The following is a 19,346-nucleotide window of genomic DNA, read 5'->3' as shown; positions in this document are numbered from 1 at the left end:
CGAGGCTTAGGCATGACAAACTCCAGCTCTGCTGCTAAAACCTGGAAAAAGCTCCTCCTCGTTCTTATGAAACGTTCCCAGGCAGAATAGATGAGCAGATACAAGGGCAAGACTTCAGCAGAGAAATCTCTGCGTGTGTAACAGCTGTGTTAAACCTTAAGTTCAGCCAGGCCATCCCTTGCCCTTCGACCCATCCCCACTGCTGAGGAAAAAGTGAGCTACTCTAGCAATTGTGCTTAGTCACGTAGATGTTTAGACCCGTTTGAGTTTATTCCGAGTGGAGAACGCCTGTTGTTGCAAAGGCTGCACATCGCTTCTCGCCTGCTGCAGTGCGATGGCATGGCACCAGCATGGAAACTGAAGCAAGAGTGGGGGGGGGGGGGGGGGGGCTGTTCCCTTTATGTATGTTGAGAGTTTGTCCTGAATACTCCCCACTCTTCCTGTCTTGGGGATGGGGGGTGTCTGGGCGGAGTACTCCCTTGTCTGTGGGGGAAAGGGGGGAGTGACTACCCTTGACCTTGCCTTGGAGGTGTGCTTGGGGGCTGTTTTGAGTGCCCCTCCCAATGTCATGCCTCATTGAGGGGGGCTGCCCTGATACTCTTCGGAGGGAGGAAGGGCTACCCTGACTGCCCCTAGCCCTGCCCCTTGTGTGGGGGCAATGCCCTTCATGTCCTTTTCCCCCCTCATGCGTATGGAACTATGCTGTGCCCAGCCCCCAGGGCTGTGGGGGGCAGCCCCTGCCCCATGGAAAGGGTTACTACTCTGTCTGCATAGGGGATGGGGATTACTGTGAAGGCCCCTTCCCCCTATGTGTGGGGCGTGTGTGTGAGAGACTGAGACTGCCCTGAGTCCTCCCTGCCCCAGGGAGGGGCTGTCCCAGCTGACCCATCCATCCCCTGCCCAATGGGGGGGGGGGCTGCCCCAGAGAGGGGGCGTGGTTACCCTCCCCGCTGCCCCAAGCAGGGGGCTGGCCCAGACCCCGCCTCCTTGGGAGCTGTTGCTCCCAGACGCCCCCTCCGCCCCGAGAGGGGACAGGCCGCCTCCCCGTGGGCGCCATTTTGGATCAGGGCAAGTTGTCTTGCCCGGTCTTGTGACGTCACCCGCCGCGACGCTGCTGCGCGAGGACCCCCCCCCCCCCGCCCCGGCCGAGGTGCCCCCGCGAGCGCCTGCCCGGCCGGCGAGGACCCCGCCGCGGGGTGTCCGCTGAGCTGCCTGACCCGGGAGTGAGGGTGGCGGAGGGCGCTCGGGGCCGCCCGTCATGGAGCCGCCTCAGCCCCCGGGGGGGCGCCGGGGCTGCCCGCTGCTGGAGGACAGCTTCACCCGCCTGGCCTCCCAGAGCAACGTCTACGGGCTGGCGGCGCTGGCGGGGGGCGGCCCGGGCCGGGGGGGGGACCCCGAGGGGGGCCCAGAAGGGGAGGGGGGGCCGGAGGCAGCGGGGGGGCCGGCGCAGGGGGGCGGGGCCCCAGAGGGGGGGGCGGGGCCCGAGGGGGCGGGGGGCCCGGGGCGAGCCGGGGGCGGGGGCGGGGGCCCCCGGGGGCTCCTGGTGGCCACGCTGAAGGGGAAGGTGATTTACTTCCGCTACCAGGACCTGCGGCAGAAATTGCGGCCGGTGGCCAGGGAGCTCCAGTTCACCTACATCCCCGGTGAGAGGGGTCAGGGGTCATTCTGGGGTCAGGGGTCACAGGCCAAGGGAATCCCAGTGCTCCTAGGTCCCTGGGGAGAGGGGTCGGGGTCATTCTGGGGTCAGGGGTCACACGGGGTGAGTGGCCAAGGGAATTACAATGCACCTACATCCCTGGGGAGAGGGGTCAGGGGTCATTCTGGGGTCAGGGGTCACACAGGGTGAGTGGCCAAGGGAATTACAATGCTCCTACATCCCTGGGGAGAGGGGTCAGGGGTCATTCTGGGGTCAGGGGTCACACAGGGTGAGTGGCCAAGGGAATTACAATGCTCCTACATCCCTGGGGAGAGGGGTCAGGAGTCATTCTGGGGTTGGGGGCTTTTCAGTTCACCTCCGTTCCTGGGGAGAGGGGTTAGGGAGCATACTCAGGTTCAGGGGAGTCCAACCAGGGTGGGGGACAAGGACGTTTTCACTTCATTTCCTTGGTGAGAGAGGTCAGATTGGGGGCGGGGGGAGGAACTGGGAGTCATGGTTAGGGTAGGGGGCTGGGAATAAGGACTCCTGGGTTTGGGGAGAAGACTGGGGTCTTGAGGTTAGAACAGGGAACTGAGACTCCTGGGTTCTATTCCCAGCCGTCCGGCTGATTCTTTGTGTGGCCTTTGGCCTGTGTCTCAGTTTCGCTCTCTCTCTGGAATGAGGATAATGGGACTGATCTTTTTAAAGTGCTTTGAGATCCTCCCTCTGGTGCAATGCAGCCATTGTTTTTAAAGGCATGTGAGAGGTTATGGAAAAACACTCTTTGTTTGTATAAGGCCTGCAAACAGGAGTCAAGTATGGTGCCAAGTTTATTATTATTGCATTAAACTTTGTGACCTTTGGCAAAAATCTAAACTGTTAATCTAAGATCGTAAACTCTGCAGGGCAGGGACTGTTATTTTAGTCTGTGTTTGTACAACACTAGCACCATGGGGACCTGTTCCCTGGTACAAATCATAGTAACCAGTTGTGTAAATGATTTATTGTTTCTTGGCAGTTGATGCTGAGATTGTCTCGATTGACACTTTCAGCAAGTCGCCGCCGAAGAGGGGTCTCGTGGTGGGAATAACTTTCATTAAGGTACCTGCTTTTCCTTTCCTGCCCTCCACTTTCTTCAACAGAAGGAGTTTGTTGCATTTTAAAATGTATGTAGCTCTGTGGAAGGTGCTGGAGTGAAATCCCTCAGGATGTAGCTAGCAACAAACCTGCTACGTCCCAGTCATCAGCAGGGCAAACTTCTGCACTGCATACACAGCCCTAATCTGTCTAACTCCACGCACATCTGCCTAAACTAGCAACCTAATATGATCCTCATTACTGTAGCACCTCACTATCTTTAATTCTTACAACTCTCCTGTGAGGTAGATCCATGCTATTATCCTCAGTGTACAGATAGGCAGTGGAGACCCAGAGTGGCTAAATGACTTAGACACCCAATTGCCACTGAGTTTCAATGGGATTTGGGTGCCTAAGCCCCTTAGGCTCCTATGAAAAATCTCAGCCCACATTTTTGGCTTCTTTGCTGAGACAGCTAGCATGAAAGAGGGCTGAGACCTGCTCTGTGCCTCAGTTTTCCCATCTGTAAAATGGAGATAATTATACCAACCTCCTTTGTAAAGTGCTTTGAGAGCTACTGATGGAAAGTGCTAGATGTTATCTAGGCCCCTGAACCAGCTATTATTCCCATGACAGTGACAACTTTGAGTCCCTGATTAACTGCCTATTGTACAGGCCAGTATTTTTCCCTTGTACTCCTCGGTCCGGGTCCGTCTGTTGTCTCTCGTGAGATAATTAGACCGTAAGCTTCGTGGGGCAGGGAGTGTGGTTTTGTTCTGTGTTTCTGCCTAGTGCCGTGGGGTGCTGGTCCATGACACGGGCTCTTAGATAATAGTAGAGGTGTAGGATTTAGACTCCATTGTTGGTCCCCAGAACTGTCTGTTCCCTTACGAAAATGGTATGATAATGTTTCCTTTTTAAAAGTTGTGCTTTGAAATGAACCCCACGGGTTCTGTTACTCCATAAGCTAATGTCTCTGATGCTCCTCAGACGGATTCTTCTTTTTCCCTGTCTCTCTCTAGGACTCTGGAGATAAAGCGAGTCCATTTCTGAACATTTATTGTGACTATGAGCCCGGATCGGAATATAACCTGGACTCTATCGCACGTAAGTAACCAAGCTAACGTCTGACCCCTGTGCTGTTGTCTGGTGGGAGCAGGGCAGCAGAGAGTAAACATAATTGGCCTCCTGCAGTGAACCCAAGGGCTGCTATCTCGTCACATCTTACAAGCTAAGCCGGATCAGACTGGCTTAGTACTTAGCTGTGGGACCTCTAGGGGAAACACAGGTGCTGCAGGGAGTGGTGTTGGTGACCCCACTGGGAGTGCTCTGAAGAGTGGGCGCTCTCCACTGTGAGGCACCGTCTTTCAGAGAAGACCTAACTGAAATCTGGCCAGTTACAGGTTGCAAAAGGTCCCCAGGCGCTTTCCCTAAAGCTCTGGTTGTCATCCCTGGTGTCCTGGCCAATGTGAGTAATGGTGTTGTCTTCCTAAAGTTCCCACGTTCGTTCCAGTTGCGGGACTTTCTGCCCTGCTGAGCAGGGACTGTCCCTTCCTGTGTGTCTGTACGGCCTCTGGCACGATGGGCTTCTGGGCGCGGCTGTAATCCAAACAATAAACAGCAAATAACAGTTGCAATGCTATGGCAGTTCTGTGTGCTGTAGCCCACCCAAGAGGTGGCTGCATTTTAGTGGTAGGTGAGTCACCCTGGGGGATCCTGTAGGCTGAAAGGTGCTGAGGAAATGGAAGGTTTTGTTCCGGAGATGAAGATCTTTAAGTTACTACAGAGAATTCTTGCTAGAACTGGCTGCCTAATGTAACTCCTGCTGGTGCACCCATCCTTCAATCAGATTAAATGTACCACCTGCAGAACTGAGCTGGGTGGCTGGGATTTTAACACTGTTCCAATCCTCACCTTGAAGACACTTACAGATTTATTCTAGTCCCCCTGTCTTCTTACTATTTCCTTTTTAATATGTTTCCATAGTATCAGGAGGCTCTTGTTAAATTGTAGGCCCTTCAGCCTTCCTAGAATCCTAGGTAGATCCATCTCCCCTCTTTAATTCCTGCTAGGACCCATTTCGCCCATAGCTGGGGGCGAGGGCGGGGGCAGTGCAAGATTGACAGAATGACTGTCTGTTCCCCAGCCTAATTTGAATTATGGTTATTACGGTACTGCCTAGAGACCCCAACTGAGATCAGGGCCCGTGTTGTGCCAGGCACTGCCCAGACCCCGGCCAAGATCAGGCTCTTGCGCCAGGAGCTGCCCAGACCTGGCCAAGATCAGAGCCCCGTTGTGCCAGGCACTGTATGTGCGCCTAGTAAGAGACAGCCCCTGCCCCAAAGAGCATACAGGCTAAACAGCCAGGGTAACCAAACAGTAAGCTGAAGGAAGGATTGTCACCCTAATTTTATCCTTTCACAGCCCTGCTTTGAACCCTGTCACTGTGCAAAAAGATTGGAAAAAAATCTGTGAACCTTAAGAAAAGTTGTTTTGCGGGGTGGGGAGGCGTCTGTATCTCAGAAATCCCTTTGTCGCACGGTCCCCTATATGGATCACTAGCCTGTCCAGCGCCCCCATGAGGCACACCACATTCCTGTGCAATCTAAGTTCCCCTGCAGATTTTAGAGGACTTAGACGAGTCGAGCGTGGAACAGAACGCTGGCTATAACCTTTAACTCTAGCTGACCCGGCACTCGTCTCCAGTGAGGGCGTGAGGCCCGGAGAGGTGTGGTGATGTGCCAGGGTCACACAGCGAGCCTGTGGCCGCGCTGGGACTTGAACGCCGATCTCTTAGATCCCTGGCCACATGGGCATCTACCGCTTCCCTTTGAGGTGGGGGTTAAAGCGTCGATTGCAGGAATGCTAAACGCCAAAGCAGATCCTCTGGGCCGCAGCCTCTAACTCTCAGAGAGCGTGTGGTGCGATTTGTGATGGTGTTTTGTTAGAGAACCGGCGGTTAATTCTGTGTCCGATTTCCCTTCTTACTCATCTCTGTTCTTCCCCTCCAGAAAGCTGCTTGAACCTGGAGCTGCAGTTCACCCCATTCCAGCTGTACCATGCAGAGTACGTCTACCGCTCCGCCATTCTCTTCTCTTCCCATACACGAGCCTGCGAGCTCACTCTAGCAGTAACCATCCATCTCCCCAACCCCTCCCTGCTTTAAACATCAGCCGAAAAAGAAACATTGAAGACTTTGGGATTTGCTGTTCTGTCTTTCGGAGGCCTGGGTGTGTCTAGTACATGGAACGGGCATGGTCGGCTGGGCAGTGGTGCACAACAAGGCGGGTGATCCGGGAAAGGCATTTCAGAAACATGCGGGGGTGGCTTCCAGTCTCTGTGACCCTTGGGCAGTGGAGTTTACAATTGTGACCAGAGCGGTCACTGATGCAGGGAATGGGGCATTGTGGGACAGCGCTGGAGGACTGTTATGATCAACACAGGTCACATGGTGTCTACACTTGCCCTGCGTCGATCTTGGTAGTTTGGCCATCGTGCCAGACTGCCTGGGGAGGTGGTTTGACTGCGTCGCCATAAGGGGGCGTTTACATCAGCCGGAGACAAATGGAAGTGTGGACACATGCGCAAATAGGATGATGCTGGCAACTTATATCAACCTCCGTTTTTAGGTGTTGACCAGGCCTAGGATTGTTCATGCTCCTTAAAGATCCGGTAGCACTTTTCTCGAGAGTTAGGCGTGTCAGCCCTGGGCGGTAGCCAGGCGGGTGGACTGTGTGTGCTGGATCCCGAAGTGCTGAACACGCTCAAGTCCTGCTGAAGTCCCTGAGAATCAGGGTGCCCAGCACCGTTCCGAACCAGGCCCGTGCGAAGCGCTTTGGGATCCATCGGCAGCAAAGTCTTTCCTCCAGCGGCACCTTTCCCGCAGCTGGGTCCTCAGATGCGTGAAATCATTTTCCTTTTCTGCTCTTCTAGAGTCCACGTTGGAGACCAGCCAGAGACCGTCTTTCTGCTGAGCGGGAACGACCCCTGCATCCACCTGTACAAAGAGGTGAGATCAGTGCACACGACGGCCACGCACAGCTGGGTTCTGCCCTGCTACGGACCCATGTGCTCCGGAGCTCACTCGGAGAACAGTTGAGTCCTGTGTGGCGTGGCACCTTTCCTCTCCAACACCGGGATTACTTACCTTCACTAAAATGCAGCCACCTCTGGAGTGGGGTGGGGCGGGGCAGCTGTTAACATGGGGATCCCTCACACAGGGCTGACATGCAGCTGTCTCTGGAGTGGGGTGTGTAAGGGTGTGGACTCACCCCTGCAGCGCCCCCTACAGGTTGCTTCAGGAAATCAGCTTGTCCAGCATCTGGAGCGCCCTCTACAGGCCAGTGATCTGCCTGTTCTCTTCTGGCCCCTGTGTCCCTCCCAGGACCCGGTGCCCCTATTACTGGGATGCTGCCCCCTGGCAGTACCCCACAGATCTGGGTCTCCCCTCCCTGGGGAACCCCCATCCACTACCCCCACCTTGCCTCAGTACTAGGCCACTGCCAGTCACCAGCTAGCCCCCGCTCCCTGGGGCAGACGGCAGTATAGGCCATTCATCACTGGCAAGGTTGGGTTCGGACCTGCTGCCTTGGCCTAGCCCTGGGCTGCCCTCTGCAACCCCCAGTACCCCTTGGCCTTCTGCTAGGCTGCAGCCTGGGGCTTTCCAGGCTGGAGCTCCCCAGCCTTTCCCCAGCCCTGCTCCACCCAGGTACCCTGTCTCTAGCTCCCTGCAGCCAGGCCCTTCTCTCTCTGAAGGCAGAGAGAGACTCTGGCCTGAGCTCCTGGCTCCCAGCCTTTATAGGGCCTGCTGAGTCTGTTTGGGGCATGGCCCCCCGCTGCAGCCACTTCCCCCAATCAACTCAGCCTTCAGGCTGCCTGCTCCCTGGGCTATCTCAGGCCCTTCCGGGCAGGAGCAGGTGTCCACCCTGCTACAGGTGGGGCAGGAATCGCTCACCCAGTGCCAAAAGTGGCCCCTGAAGGGGTGAGGTGTGGCAGCTTCTTCCCCAGTCATCCGTATAGCGCTTTAGGACCGGAAATGGGAGATGCTGTGATGAACTGCATAACACAGGCTGAGGAATTTCCCCCTGTTCTTTCTGTGGTTGAGCTAGAGCAGAGCTCTTAGGAAGAGATGTCCTGTCTCGAGAGAGTCTCCAAGAGCTGAGAATCCACCACAGCTCTTCACTGCTTCTCTAATACTAAGAGCCCCGCCTTGGAGCACTGGCATCGCACTGTGCGGCTCTCTGCCCCTCCCCTGGGCATCGCAAGGCTGGGAGCTGCTTGTGTGTCACCAGGTGCAGGTTCACTTCCTTCTCAGAGATGCAGTGCTGCTGGTATCGGCGTGGGGGGAGGAATGTGGTAATAGCAAAGTGTTACCTAGCACTCTTCGTCAGTAGATCCTAAAGCACTTTACAGAGGAGGTTGGTCTCATCATCCCTTTGGGGATGGGGAAACCGAGGCACAGGGAAAGAGAAGTGACGTTGCCCAAGGTCCCCCAGCAGGCCAACAGCAGAGCCAGGAATAGATCCCGGGTCTCCGGAGTCGGTGTGGTGATCCGGCCGCGCTGCCTCAAAGGCACACTGGGGCAAGTTGAATGCGAGTAACTGGGATTGGCCCCCAGTGTATTTGAGCATAGTGTCTGGCCTGGAGGGTTTCCAGCCATCTCCGGGGCAATGACGCGACCTCTTCCTCCTTGCAGAACAAAGGCTTGCACCAGTTCGAGGAGCAGCCCGTGCAGAACCTCTTCCCGGAGCTCCAGGAGCTGCCCAGCAAGTAGGAGAAATGGTTTGTTAGGGACGCGTCCCCCGTGTGGCTGAGCGGCAGTGCTGGGGAGGAGGTGTCTGTGTTAGCGTGTGCGGGGCCGGGGGGGACACGACTCGTTACTGCAAACCGGGGCCAGATCCCCAGATTGGCGTCACTCCATTGGAGTCAAGGCATCCATTTGACACCAGCTGCGGCTCTAACCCATGGTTTATACCCAGCTAACACCAGTGGTTCCCAGCCTTTCCCAGGCTAGGTCGCCCACCCCACCTACCCGGACCTCTTCCCCTCCTTAGCAAGTGGGCAATGTGGTCGTGACTCCAGCCTGCAGGTTGCGATCTCTGCTCTGTCTGGTTCTCATGTGCAAGGGCTTCCTGCTGCTACGCTCAGCTCTGCTGCTCCTTATCCCCCTGACATGTCCTCCTCCTTCCCCGCCTGAGTCTCTCCTACCGCCTTTTCCTTTCCTCCCCCCCTCCCCCCCCGGTGGCGCACAACCCCATGTGTTGTGTTTCCCCCCCCCCCCAGCGTGCTGTGGCTGGACGTCTGCAACATCCCCGGCTCAGGCCGGCGTCTCACAGCCTTCGGGTGCCAGAGCGGCTACGTCCGGGTGGCCCAGGTGGAGCAGGCCAGCAGAGGTGAGCTGGGGCTGCCCTTCCACGGGCACACAGGGTATTGGTGGGTGAGCCAGGTGTGACGGGTTCCCCCCGCAGTGCCACCTGGAACTGGGGTACCGCTGAGCTCTCTGACCCACCAGCCTGGGCTCCCTCTCTCTGCTCTGACAAGCTGCAGACCCGCTCCTGATCCTACACTTCTGCCAGCATTCACACACCCAGCTGCAGTTACATGCAGGCTTTCTGGCTAGCCACTGCACGAACCAACAGTAGAAAGGCTACAGCCAAAATAACCACCAGCTTCCCAACCTAGGACCCCAGGGCTGTACCGTCCTGACCTGGTCCAAACCCCAACCAGTATGAATTTATTGTCCAGTTCACCTCCCTCTCAATGTGGAGAGGATTATGCAACAGCCTTTGTCCCTTGAGCTACGTTTTCCCATGCATTTCACTCAAACTCACTGGTTTAGATAAAGCAAAAACAAATGTATTAACTACAAAAGATAGATTTTAAGTGATAGCAAACAGATTAAAGCAGATTACGTAGTAACTAAACAGAAACACAAACCGTCTAACACACTAGTTAGATTGAATATGAGTTAGAAGTTTCTCACTCTGAGAGAAGGTACAAGCAGGCTGCAGATTCTTAAGGTACAAGCTACACTTGCTTTGCAACATGGAATCCCCAGGCGTTTCATACACCGGCGAGCAATCCCTTTAGCCTGGGTCCAGCACTTCACTTCGTTCAGTCTTTGTTCCTCGGGTGTTTCCAGGAGTCCTCTTGTGTGGGGAGTGAAGAACCACAGAGGACATCACTCCCCGTCTTCTATAGTGTTAGCATATAGCGGGGACCCTTTGTTTCAAAGCTTGGTTCCCAGCCTGGTTTGTGGGAAAACTCTGACATCCCAAGATGGAGTCCAGCATCATGTGGCCTGGTCACATGCTCTTGTAGCGTCACAGCAGCCATCACGCACAGGCTGTCTGGCGTGTTCTCAGAAAGGCTCACCAGATGGGGAATGAGCTTCTCCTGAGGCCTGTGGTTTTTCCCAGTGGCTCATTGCCCTCAATAGGCCCTTCCCAACAGGCCATCTAGACTGACAGCTAGTGGGCGTTACCCAGGTGTAACTACAATGACGTGCAGAGACACAGTCAGTATTTATAACTTCTGATACAGAAATGATACACGCGTGCAAATAGGATAATCCTATTCAGCAAATCATCACTTTTCCGCTGACCCCTTACATGACCTGTTTTGTACAAAATGCATCACAGTGATGTCATCATCATCCTCGACCTCTGAAGAATATGGGGGTCAGCGTCACACCGGGAACAGGGCAGGGATCAGCCGAGTCTCAGTCCAGTCCTTGGGCAGGAGGCCGTGGCCATTGTTGCAGACAGGGGACTGATCCCCAGCTGGAATGGATCAGTCTGGCATCAGCGGAGCGCCTTCCCTTTACATCTGGCCCCATTGGCACCAATGGGGAGCTGCCGGTTTCCCCCGGCTGGGAGCGGGCTGAGGAACAGCGATTTAGATCTCCCATAAAATGCTCCTCCCTCGGCCGCTGAGTCCCCTCTTGCGAGCACAGAGGGCTCCCCTCTCTAAGACGGACGCTTAAGAAGGAGGGGAGCTCATCTGAGCCGAAGGGGAGCGGACTGTGGGAGCTTCCTACTACACCCCTCGGGACGGGCTTGGCCAGATGGGATCTGATGGGCGTTTTCATCTCTGCTGGGGATGACCCTGCCCTAGTCTCTGGAGAGGAGCTGGACCAGATGGCTGCTTATGGGGCTTTTCCATCTCTAGATCTCAGGGTAGATCTGGCCTCTCCACCCACGGGTCCCGTGAGGCACTGACCCACATTTAACTCTGTCCTCCCTGCAGCAGGGCGTGCGTCGAGTAAGGCCGTGTCTACACTGGGTGGGAGTTTCAACCACTAGTGCGCCAGCACTGGTCTAAACGGCTAGCGTAGGCCTGCTGCGAATTGTGTCAACACAAGCTGTCTGCACCAGTGTGGACTAGCGCTGGGCACAAAACACTTTTCCCGTCCCGCAGGAACATTGGAGATTTCGAAGCCGTTTCCCTCCAAATTGGGACAAAAAGGTCGAAATTCCCCCAAATTTCACAGCCCGAGAGACCAAAATCAGTCCGGGTTCAGGTCAAAGGAAGCGTTTAGTTAATTTCCAAATGTTTCAATTGCAACCTTTTTTTTACCCTTTGTTTAGTTAAATTTCAACCCGCCCTCCCCCTGCCCCCCAACTTTTCTGAAACATTAAAACTTTTTATTTTTCCAGTCGGGAAATTCATCAAAACGGATCATTTCCCGCTCACGGTTTTGGGGACTTGGCGGGAGAACATTTTGTCCAAAAAGTCCCACCCAGCTGTAGCGTGGGCAGGGCCTACGCTCCTTCCAGGCTGGGTCGTCCGCCTTGCCCGCCGCATCCTGTGTCTCCGCTCTCCGTTGCAGAGGTGCTACAGACCTGGAGCATTCAGCAAGACGGCCCCATCTCCAAGGTCCTGGTGTTCAGGCTGCCATCCTCCGAGAGCGACCCTGCCCAGAATGGTGAGCACGAAGGGAGCTGGGGGTGGGAGGCGTGGCTTAGATTTGAGCAAGCAGACATTGGGAGGGTTCATTTGTAACTCGCGGGGTGCTCTGTGGGGTCTGATGCACGTTAACCCTTGCAGCGTGGTGTACAAATGAGCTTGTTCTTTGCCTTCCCTCGCAAACAGCCCCAGTCCCCTCCCTCGCTCCGGTTTCCACCCACTCGTGTGTCCTTTGGGGCTGCCTGGGGTTCAGGTGGGTTAGCTAACAGGCACTTGTTCTGTGCCCTAAGTCTTGGGGGGCACATTTCGGGGAGGTACAGGCCACAGGAGTCCTGCTTCTGCTTGGCATGACCCTTGCAATGGAATCGGGCTGAAGCGAGGCAACAGGTGGAGTGGGGGTCGAGGAGGGCCCAGACGAGCTTGCCTGGCAGATGGGGAGAGGGAAGCTGCCAGGTTGCCCGGAGCCCTGCAATAGCCCGCTGGCTGGTGTGTTTCCCCGTCACGACCCGCTGTGTCTGCTCCCCCAGGTAATACTGGCGACCAGGGTTACAGTGTTCTCATCACTAGCACTATCGAGCTGTCCGTGGTGTACAGGTCAGTGCTGGGGCCGGACGGGGGCTGGGACATGCCAAGACGCACTTGCCCGGCGCTCTTCCCATGGGGCCCTTTCCGGGACCTGACTGGGGATGACGGGATCACGAGGGCAGATTGAGCGTGGGGTCCAGGGTGCAGATGCTACCATCGGAGAGCCGCTGCGGTCTCCTCCCACCCAGCTCATCTGCACTTGGATTGGCAGGATCCCTCTCCCATGTGCCCATGAGCGGAACGCGCGGCCTTGTCTCCCCTCCGGTTCTGTTGGAGACAGGGCTGTGACCAGGAGAATGGCCTGCCTAGCCCAGCAACACGCAGCCTTTCCCGGAGCCAGGGTCCTCCCCAAGGAGCCCTCCTCAGTCCTGACCCTGACCCAGGCTTCTTGGGGGGGTGTGGTTGAGACGCAGCGTGGCCCAGCACGGGGGCTGAGCTGGCACTCAGGAGATCTCTGCTGTGTTTGGTAACTTCTCTCACCGTGCCCCCCAGGAACGTCCTGACCCACGGGCTGGCAGACCAGCTGACCCTGCCAGCCAGCGACCAGCATGACAGCGTGCTCTGTGCCCTGGTGACCGACGTCGATTTCGACGGCGCGCCTGAGATACTCCTCGGCACATATGGACAGGTAGGCGGAGGGGCATGGCGGGGTGCTGGGGGAGGGCTGCTGCTTGCCTGCCTGCATGGTGAAACCCACTGAAACGGGCTGGTCTAGGGCCGACCCCAGGCAGTGAGCGAGAGCATGTGTCAGGTGGGATCTGCTGTGTGAATCTGTGATGGGGCACCGAGGGATTGGCCAGTCCCAGCTGCTTCAGAGGAAGGTGCAACAAACTGAAGTGACAGGGGAACTGCTCTGCCAGAGGGTGACCTGGCCTTTTATTAGGCTGAGTCAAGGGGGCAGAAGCTCCCTGCAAATGGGGGGCAGAGGGGTAATAGAGGGAGTGAGGGGAGATACTGAGACTCTGCCAGGTGGGAGGGAGGGGGGCAGCTGGCTCCAGGCGGGGAATGGGGGTCCCAGGGGTTCCTACCTGCTCCCTGGCCTGTGATACTTCCCTGGGTCCCACTCTCACATCCATCGTCCCCCACCCCAATGCCGGGTTTACACTGGGGTGGAGCTCCCACCTCCTGGTTCTGCCGTCCCAGGATCATGTAACAGGAGCATGTGACTCAGGTTCAGCGCTGCTGGGAGATCACAGAATCGAACTCTAGCATCATCGAAATGTTGGGCTGGAAGGGCCCTCGAGAGGGCATCGCGTCTAGCCCCCTGCGCTGAGCCAGGGCCAAGTGAACCTAGACCAACCCAGACAGGGGTTTGCCCAACCAGTGACGGGGACGCCACAACCTCCCTGGTCACCGGTCCCAGAGCTTAACCGGCCTTAGAGTTAGAAAGTTTGTCCTAATATCCAACCTAGAGCTCCCTTGCTGCCGATTAAGCCTGTTCCTCCTTGTCTTACCAGCAGTGGACAGGTGATCACCATCCTCTTTGTACCAGCCTTGAAGACTGTTCAGGTTCCCCCTCACTCGTCTGTTCTCCAGACTACACGTGCCCCGTTGTTTTAACCTCGCCTCCTAGGTTAGGGGTTTGAAACTTTTCTCATTTTTGTTGCTTTCCTCTGGGCTCTCTCCAGTTTGTCCACATCTTTTGTAAAGTGTGTTCCCCAGCGCTGAGCGGAGCGGGACAGTTACCTCCCGTGTCTTATTCACGACACGCCTCTTAACACACCCCGCAGTGCTAGTCACCCTTTTCACAACTGCATCACATGATTGACACACATTTGATTTGTGATCCCCTCTAACTCCCGGCTCCGTTTCAGCCGGACGACCCCCTAGCCAGGTATAAAGGGCGAGAGGGAGAGAATCAAAGGAGCGAGGGAGCTGTGGCAGCTGGTCTGTGTGGAGGATGGGAGCCCTCGGGAGGGGTCTCCTGAGCTAGCGAGCCTGCAGACAGAAGTTGGGCGTGCCTGGTTTTAAGCTGAACCGTCTTAGGATAAAAAGTGCAAAGCCCCAGGTTGTGGTGATTTTGTTTCGCTGCAGAGTTGGGGAAACTGAGGCAGCGCCCTGTTGGGCACCAGATAAGGTGAGACCCTGTTACGCACCCTAGTGGCTAGAGCGCAGCTCGTGCCCTGAAGCAGGAGAATCTCTAGCCCTGCCAAATCCTCGCTGGTCTAACGCTGGATTTTCTTGTTAATCACACAAACATCCCTCGTTGAATCCCGCTAAGCTCTTGGCTTCAGTGAAATCCTGTGGCAGGGAGTTCTACTGGCTAACAAGGTTTAAAGTGTGTGTGTGTTTGGTTTCCTGTGCGCGCCTTCTGCTGAAATGGGCAGTAAATGCCAGGCCTGCTGGAGGAGGGACGGCTGTCCAGAGGTGGGGGCTGATTAGGAGTTTCCTGGCACTTTTGCAAATGTTGGTCATTTCGTGCTGTGCCTGCATCCCGCTGGGTTCCACCCTCCCCTGCCAGCACAGCCTGGCCATCGTTAGCACGGCCCATCTGTCCGCCTGCAAACTCGCCAGCCTGCTTCCCAGCACGTTTCTCTCTTCCCCCGTTGCAGGAGCTGCTCTGTTACAAGTACTGGAGCTCGGGAGCGACCGGTGCTGGTGCAGCCGAGGCCGAAGCCCCGTCGCAGCCCGCTGGGGAGTTCCATCTGCTCTGGAAGCGGAGTTTCCCCAGCCCCCTGCTGTCCATGGAGTACGCAGACCTGACCTGCGACGGGCTATGCGAGCTGGCTGTGGTGTGTCTGAAGGGGCTGCATGTTCTGCAGGTGAGTTGGCCCTTCTGAGAAGGCCAAGCAGATCTCAGTAGCCCTCTGACTTTAGCTGTCCCAGTGTCCCGGCCAACGATAATGACCTTCCCTCCGGCTGAAAACTCTCCTGTTCTGCTTCACTTCCTGTCCTAAACTGATGCGTGGGGTTGCTATGTGGATGTTAAACAGCTGCCGCATCCCAGCCTGGAGGTGGCTGCATGTCAGTGGCAGGTGAAGTGATCCTTGCATATGTGGCTTAAATCCTTTGCAATCTTTGGGGATGAAATCTGCTGCAAGAAATGCGAGAGGAATATTTTAAAGTTAGATTTCTGATGTATCCGTGTGGTCCCTATTTCTGGGGATTGGGTCCCCCCCTCCTAGACGTTCCACCCTGAGGGAGTCTTCCCCTCTCACTGGCCAATCGAGAGTCTCCCAGAATTCCCAGAGCTGATAAGACCCAGGCTGCAGCACTCGGGGGATGCCGAACGTGGCTGGGGAGGAGGGATGTAGGAAGCTGGTTGTGTTTCACTGCTGCAGACTGTCGGGCCATCTGGTCGGGTGTTGCTGCCTCTTCCTGTACTGGCTCTGGTCACTGGTCCATCCAGTCGGGTGGTGCAGCCTTCAGCAGTGCCCTGTGCCGGTTACGAAGATGATTTTAAAAAAAAAATCTTTCCCCACCTCTGGTAGTGTCATAGGCCAATGATATGGGAGGGCAGGGGATTCCTGCTGTGATCTGCTCATGCACTAGATTTGGCTCTTCCTGTCTTAGCTGCAAAAGTTATTGGTGATAGAAGCATCGCAAGAACTGACCCTCTGATCTGTTGCACTGTGAACACCACCGCCGGTGCCTGCCCACCACACGAGGGAGTATTTCCTTGTATCACGTCTAGATTCCCTGGGCCTTACCTTGCTGGGGATCCACCGGCGCTTGCATGGGCCGAGGGTAACGAGGAGCTCAGAGTTCATAGCTCCGTCGAGTCCCTCCTCCACTCTGCTCTTTGCCTATTAACGAGTCGTTTAAAATAGAACCATGGGCCCCGAGCCAGCCCCTGCGTGCCGGGGAACAGAGAAGGGCAGCAAACGGGGGTGTAAAAACCCCATTTCCAAGTGGTGGCGAATGTCCCCAGCACAGGTGCTGCAGAGCACAGCCAGAACGTTGCATGCAGCAGTGGGGAGCTTATATCCAAGAGGAGCAGCCTAGGATCGGGAGGGTCGCCCTAGCCCCGTTGTCCTTGAACTGCAGGTTTTGTCCTCTCGGAGAATCTTCCCGGAGAGCCGCAGTCTCGTAAACAGAGGCAGGACTTTCTGCCCTTGCTGACTGTAGGAAGGAAGAGGGAGACTGTCTCTAGGGCTGAGAAAAGGCAAACGTCTGAGTTGCCCTAGTCCGGTTCTCCATAGTCGGCCTTACGTACAGCCCCAAACGCTGCTTGTAAACCCAGCTGTCACAAGGGAAAGGTGCCGGGCCTGAGTCCCGCAGTTTGACATTGGGGTACAGTCAGAAATGCCAGACGACTTTGCAACGTGCATTCTGTGCGCGACGCACCCCAGGCCGCTTGCCAGGATACGGAACAACTAGCAGAGAAAGAAAGAGCAGATCCATTCAGCGGTGATTGATTATCATCCTGCTGGCACCTAGGAACCCATTGCCCCTAGCGGGCTCACGAGATGGAGAGAGGCAGGCAGGCAGGAGTTGCAGAGGAGAAGATCCTTGCGCGGATGCGCGTGCAGGGTTAGCAGAAGCGAGCGCTAAGCCAGTCGAGCGGCGGGAGACCAGGCCTGTCGGGTCGGCTGAAGCGAGGTCTGGCCGGTGGGCGATCTGAACTGGCTCCTGAAATGAAGGGGGGGGTTGTCGGTAGCCGTGCCGTAACCTCCCTGGACCCGTCCTGCTCACCAGCTCACTGCTTCTCTCCCTTCTCCTCCCACACAGCACAGCCTGAAGCAGACGGCTCAGTGCCTTCTGGAGAGACTTCGCCAGGAGGTAGCACGGCGGGCGAACCACAGCCGTGCCTGCCAGCGGGTGCGAGATGCTAACGCAGATAGGGAAGCAGCAGAGGTCTAACTGGGCATGGCCTGCGCTCGCCACATCGCAGCTGATTTCTGGCCACCCTGGTTGCAGGAGCCTGCTCTCCACAGGGGCTCCGGGAGGGGCTGGTGGTCAGAGGGGCCCTGAACGGCCAGGGAACGATGGCAGCGGCAGGGAGAGATCAGGACGTGACGGAGGATCCAGCCCTAACGGCTCTTCGTCTGTGAGAGTGGAGCAGCCAACCAGGAAGCCGTACTATAGCCTTCCTGCCTTGGACGTGTGCCGGTTCCGCGCAGCATGTGCCCGGTACACACAGCACGTAGCAGGCACGCCCCTCCTGCTGGGGAGAGCAAAGGACGAACCTCGGACTTCTCCAGCCCGCTCTGGGCCAGCCAGGCAGGGGCCAGCCCGTGGCACAAGAGGCCCCGAAAGTGTGACACCCAGGGCCACAGCTGACTTGGAGGGACGTCTACATTAACCCCCCCACCCCTCCCGTCCAGTAAAAGTTCCCATGCACCCGGTGTCTTGCTGCCATCTGTGTCTTCCCTGGTAAGGGGTGTGGAGGTAGTTGGAGGTCCCTACTAGGGGGGCTGCAGGCCACTTTTCAGGGTGCATTTGGGGCCCTCCTGTGACCCTTTAATGGAGGAGCTCCTGGGCATTCCATTTGCAGCAGGTCACCTGGGCCAGAGAAGGGTAAGCGGTCTGCGAGTGGGAAGTTACTTCTGAGAGCTCCTTGGTCTAGCAGGCAAAGGCCAAAAGGGAGAGCCAGCGGCTGGGAGCTGGAGCCGGAGCCAGACAAGCGGAGACTAGAAATGGGCTCGTGTTTAGCAGTGAGGGTCTTTAACCAGTGGAGGCCCCGGATTCGCCATCACCTGCCGTCTTTGAGTCAAGTGGGTTCTGGAGTAGCCCCGCGAATGGAGCAGAGGGATGGACCCTGGTCAGTTTCTGAAGGGGGGGGCCTGTGATAGCAGGGGATGGGACTCAGTGACCGAGGAGGTCCTGTCCAGTCCGATGTTCCCACTGAAAGCCTGAGCATCTGGGCTGGATGCAGGAATTCCTAGGGGAGGCACTCTGCGGGGGGTCAGGCTGGACGATCAAAATGGGCCCTTCTGGTTTCCTCTAGTTATGCTTCTCCCTGTCTTACAGTGTATGGGGAAACCGAGGCACGTGTGGCTGCGACCTGCCTGGGGTCACCCAGTGAGTCGGGGTCGCCGCCTGACAGCCTGCCAGGCCACAGGGCCAGGCAGCACCGTCTCTCAGAGCAGCAGCCCCATATACCCCTGCCAGACAAGAAATCCCCTTTCATATTAGACACCAGCTCGTGACGAGGGTCAGGGTTTGTCAGTTCCAAAGGCTGCAGGGAGGGAATCTCTGACTAATTTCCTGCATGATGCACACAAGCCTTGGGCTCCGCATTTCCCGGAGGGCACCCGGGAGTGCTGCCTTCTGCGATGCAGCCAGGAGGGAGCAGCGTGCTTCCCAGGCGGCTGGGAGAGTCGGCAGCGGTTCCTGCTGGACCGAGCTGAATTATCGGGAGTCTGAATCGTTCTAAGATGGGTCCCTCTGGATCGCCTCTGGGGGGCTTGGGGGGCTGCAGTGGTTGGCGAAGGCTGGAAGCAGCTAGGGGCGGATGTGTGAGCCAGGATTCTCTAGCCGCCCAGCCTGAGGCAGTGGGGCCCAATGAATGGGGGCAAGGGGGAAGTTTTGTTTTAGGCACAGGGGTCAGGAGATGTAGGTTTTATTCCAAGCGCTGCCGTGAACTCACTCAGTGGAATGGGGAGCTTGTCACCCAGGCGGCCGGGCACCTGCAAGGCTGAATTGGCTAACGCTTGTTAAACGCTCTGAGATCCTCCGCTGTAAGGGGCTACACAAGTGTCAGGTTGTTAGGAGGTGCCTGTGGAGCCATTTCTCCATCCTGCGTTCAGAATGTGACTCACCTCTTTGTGCCACGTCTCATTACCTCAGATCTGTACAGCACGGCCTCTAGGGAGCACGCCTGTCCTAACACCCAGCCGTTCTCAGGTGGATCCCGGAGCACTCGACATGACCCTGTTTTACAGATGGGGAAACTGAGGCACGGGGCGGGGAAGTGACGTGCCAAGCAGGCCTGAGGGCAGAGCTCTAAGCACTAGACTGCAGTGTCACTTCGTACACTACAAATCAAACGGTAACATCCAGGGAGATGCGGCAAAACCCAGCATTTCTGAGCTGTGGGCATTTGCAGCTGTCTCGGCTCCTTCTGCCGTTCCGGAGGATTTCTCGTGTGTGTGTGTGTGTGTGACAGACAGACAGACAGACAGACACCAGGATGAGGCAGAGCTGTTATCTCAGCCTCCCTCCCTTAATAGACTGAATCCTTCTTCTTCTTCTTCCT

General features: G+C 56.7%; 1 protein-coding gene across 1 annotated transcript; it reads left to right on the top strand.

The window, feature by feature from the left end:
• The first annotated feature begins 1,207 nt into the window (after positions 1-1,207).
• Positions 1,208-17,493, top strand: KPTN (kaptin, actin binding protein). Its single transcript, XM_054010255.1, has 12 exons — positions 1,208-1,643; positions 2,655-2,737; positions 3,736-3,820; positions 5,725-5,779; positions 6,647-6,722; positions 8,409-8,482; positions 8,996-9,105; positions 11,544-11,639; positions 12,148-12,214; positions 12,698-12,833; positions 14,758-14,967; positions 16,877-17,493. Exons 1-12 carry the CDS (start codon positions 1,259-1,261, stop codon positions 17,006-17,008), a joined length of 1,509 nt encoding a protein of 502 aa, XP_053866230.1. The 5' UTR covers positions 1,208-1,258; the 3' UTR covers positions 17,009-17,493.
• Positions 17,494-19,346: the final 1,853 nt, after the last annotated feature.

The sequence above is a fragment of the Malaclemys terrapin genome, chromosome 20, assembly GCF_027887155.1.
Source record: "Malaclemys terrapin pileata isolate rMalTer1 chromosome 20, rMalTer1.hap1, whole genome shotgun sequence".
In the NCBI taxonomy this organism is placed as follows: Eukaryota; Metazoa; Chordata; order Testudines; family Emydidae; genus Malaclemys; species Malaclemys terrapin.
This window is presented reverse-complemented; position numbering and strand designations above follow the sequence as displayed.